This window comes from Trichechus manatus, unplaced genomic scaffold (genome assembly GCF_000243295.1).
Source record: "Trichechus manatus latirostris isolate Lorelei unplaced genomic scaffold, TriManLat1.0 scaffold00090, whole genome shotgun sequence".
Classification (NCBI taxonomy): domain Eukaryota; kingdom Metazoa; phylum Chordata; class Mammalia; order Sirenia; family Trichechidae; genus Trichechus; species Trichechus manatus.
Window position 1 is genome coordinate 5,805,836 of NW_004444026.1, and position 933 is coordinate 5,806,768.

At 45.4% G+C, this 933-nt stretch overlaps 1 protein-coding gene across 1 annotated transcript in view; it reads left to right on the forward strand.

Annotated features, from left to right (window-relative positions):
• Positions 1 to 933, forward strand: part of LPL (lipoprotein lipase) — a 26,722-nt gene that overhangs the window by 8,798 nt on the left and 16,991 nt on the right. The window contains exon 2 of the mRNA XM_023736628.1: positions 17 to 177. Coding sequence (XP_023592396.1) covers positions 17 to 177 — 161 coding nt within the window. The remainder of the gene's footprint in view (positions 1 to 16; positions 178 to 933) is intronic.

Consider the following 933-nt stretch of genomic DNA (forward strand, 5'->3'; position numbering starts at 1 on the left):
TTTTCAGGAATTACAGGAGGAAGTGATTTTAGAGACATCGAAAGTAAATTTGTCCTTAGGACCCCTGAAGATACAGTTGAGGACACTTGCCACCTCATTCCTGGAGTGGCAGAATCTGTGGCTAACTGCCATTTCAACCACAGTGGCAAAACTTTTGTGGTGATCCATGGCTGGACGGTAAGAGGCATTTTAGGAAAGAGAGGGTTGGGACAGACCGAGGGCTGAGCCTGGCTGTTGGGTGCCCGTTGATGGGTTTCTGCATCTTATACCTCTGCTTACTCTCCAACGCCTTTGCTTTAAACTTGAGTAAAGTCAATTCTGGCTCCAGGTGGCGGATCCTGGACTCTGAAGTCACAGGTTCATGAGTACTTCCCCTGGACAACACCAACCTACATTTAAAAAATGTGCCTGGTTGGTGCCATTCCTATGCAGTGGGGGAAAGGAGCCAGTGCTCAACTACAGAGCAGAATGTGGGTTGCCACCATGGGGAACTGGCAGGGACCTGGCATGGTCCTGATCCACCCGTACATTGTCAATGTCGTTTGTGAGGAAGACGGCCTGGAATACTGAGGAGAGTACTGGAGTGGAGTGAGGAAGCATGGATTCCGGTTCTGGCTTTGCCTGCCTCCGGTTCTGGCTTTGCCACTCGCCAACTCTGTCATGTGGCCTTCCCATCTCTGGGCCTCAGTTTACTTGGCTGTAAAACAAAGAGGTTGGACTAGACACTTCCAGCATTTTCAGATTGTAAACCTTAGGAGATAAAGGAGAGAACTGTAATGCAAGATGATCAGAAAGGGGGAAAACTGCACTTAAATTTACTTTTAAAAAATATTAATAAAGTAGTTCTCTCTAAATATTCCAGATAATCACTTTACATGATGCAGTTCTTGCTTAACTACTTTATTTTGTTTTTAAAATTTTTAATACTTAGTC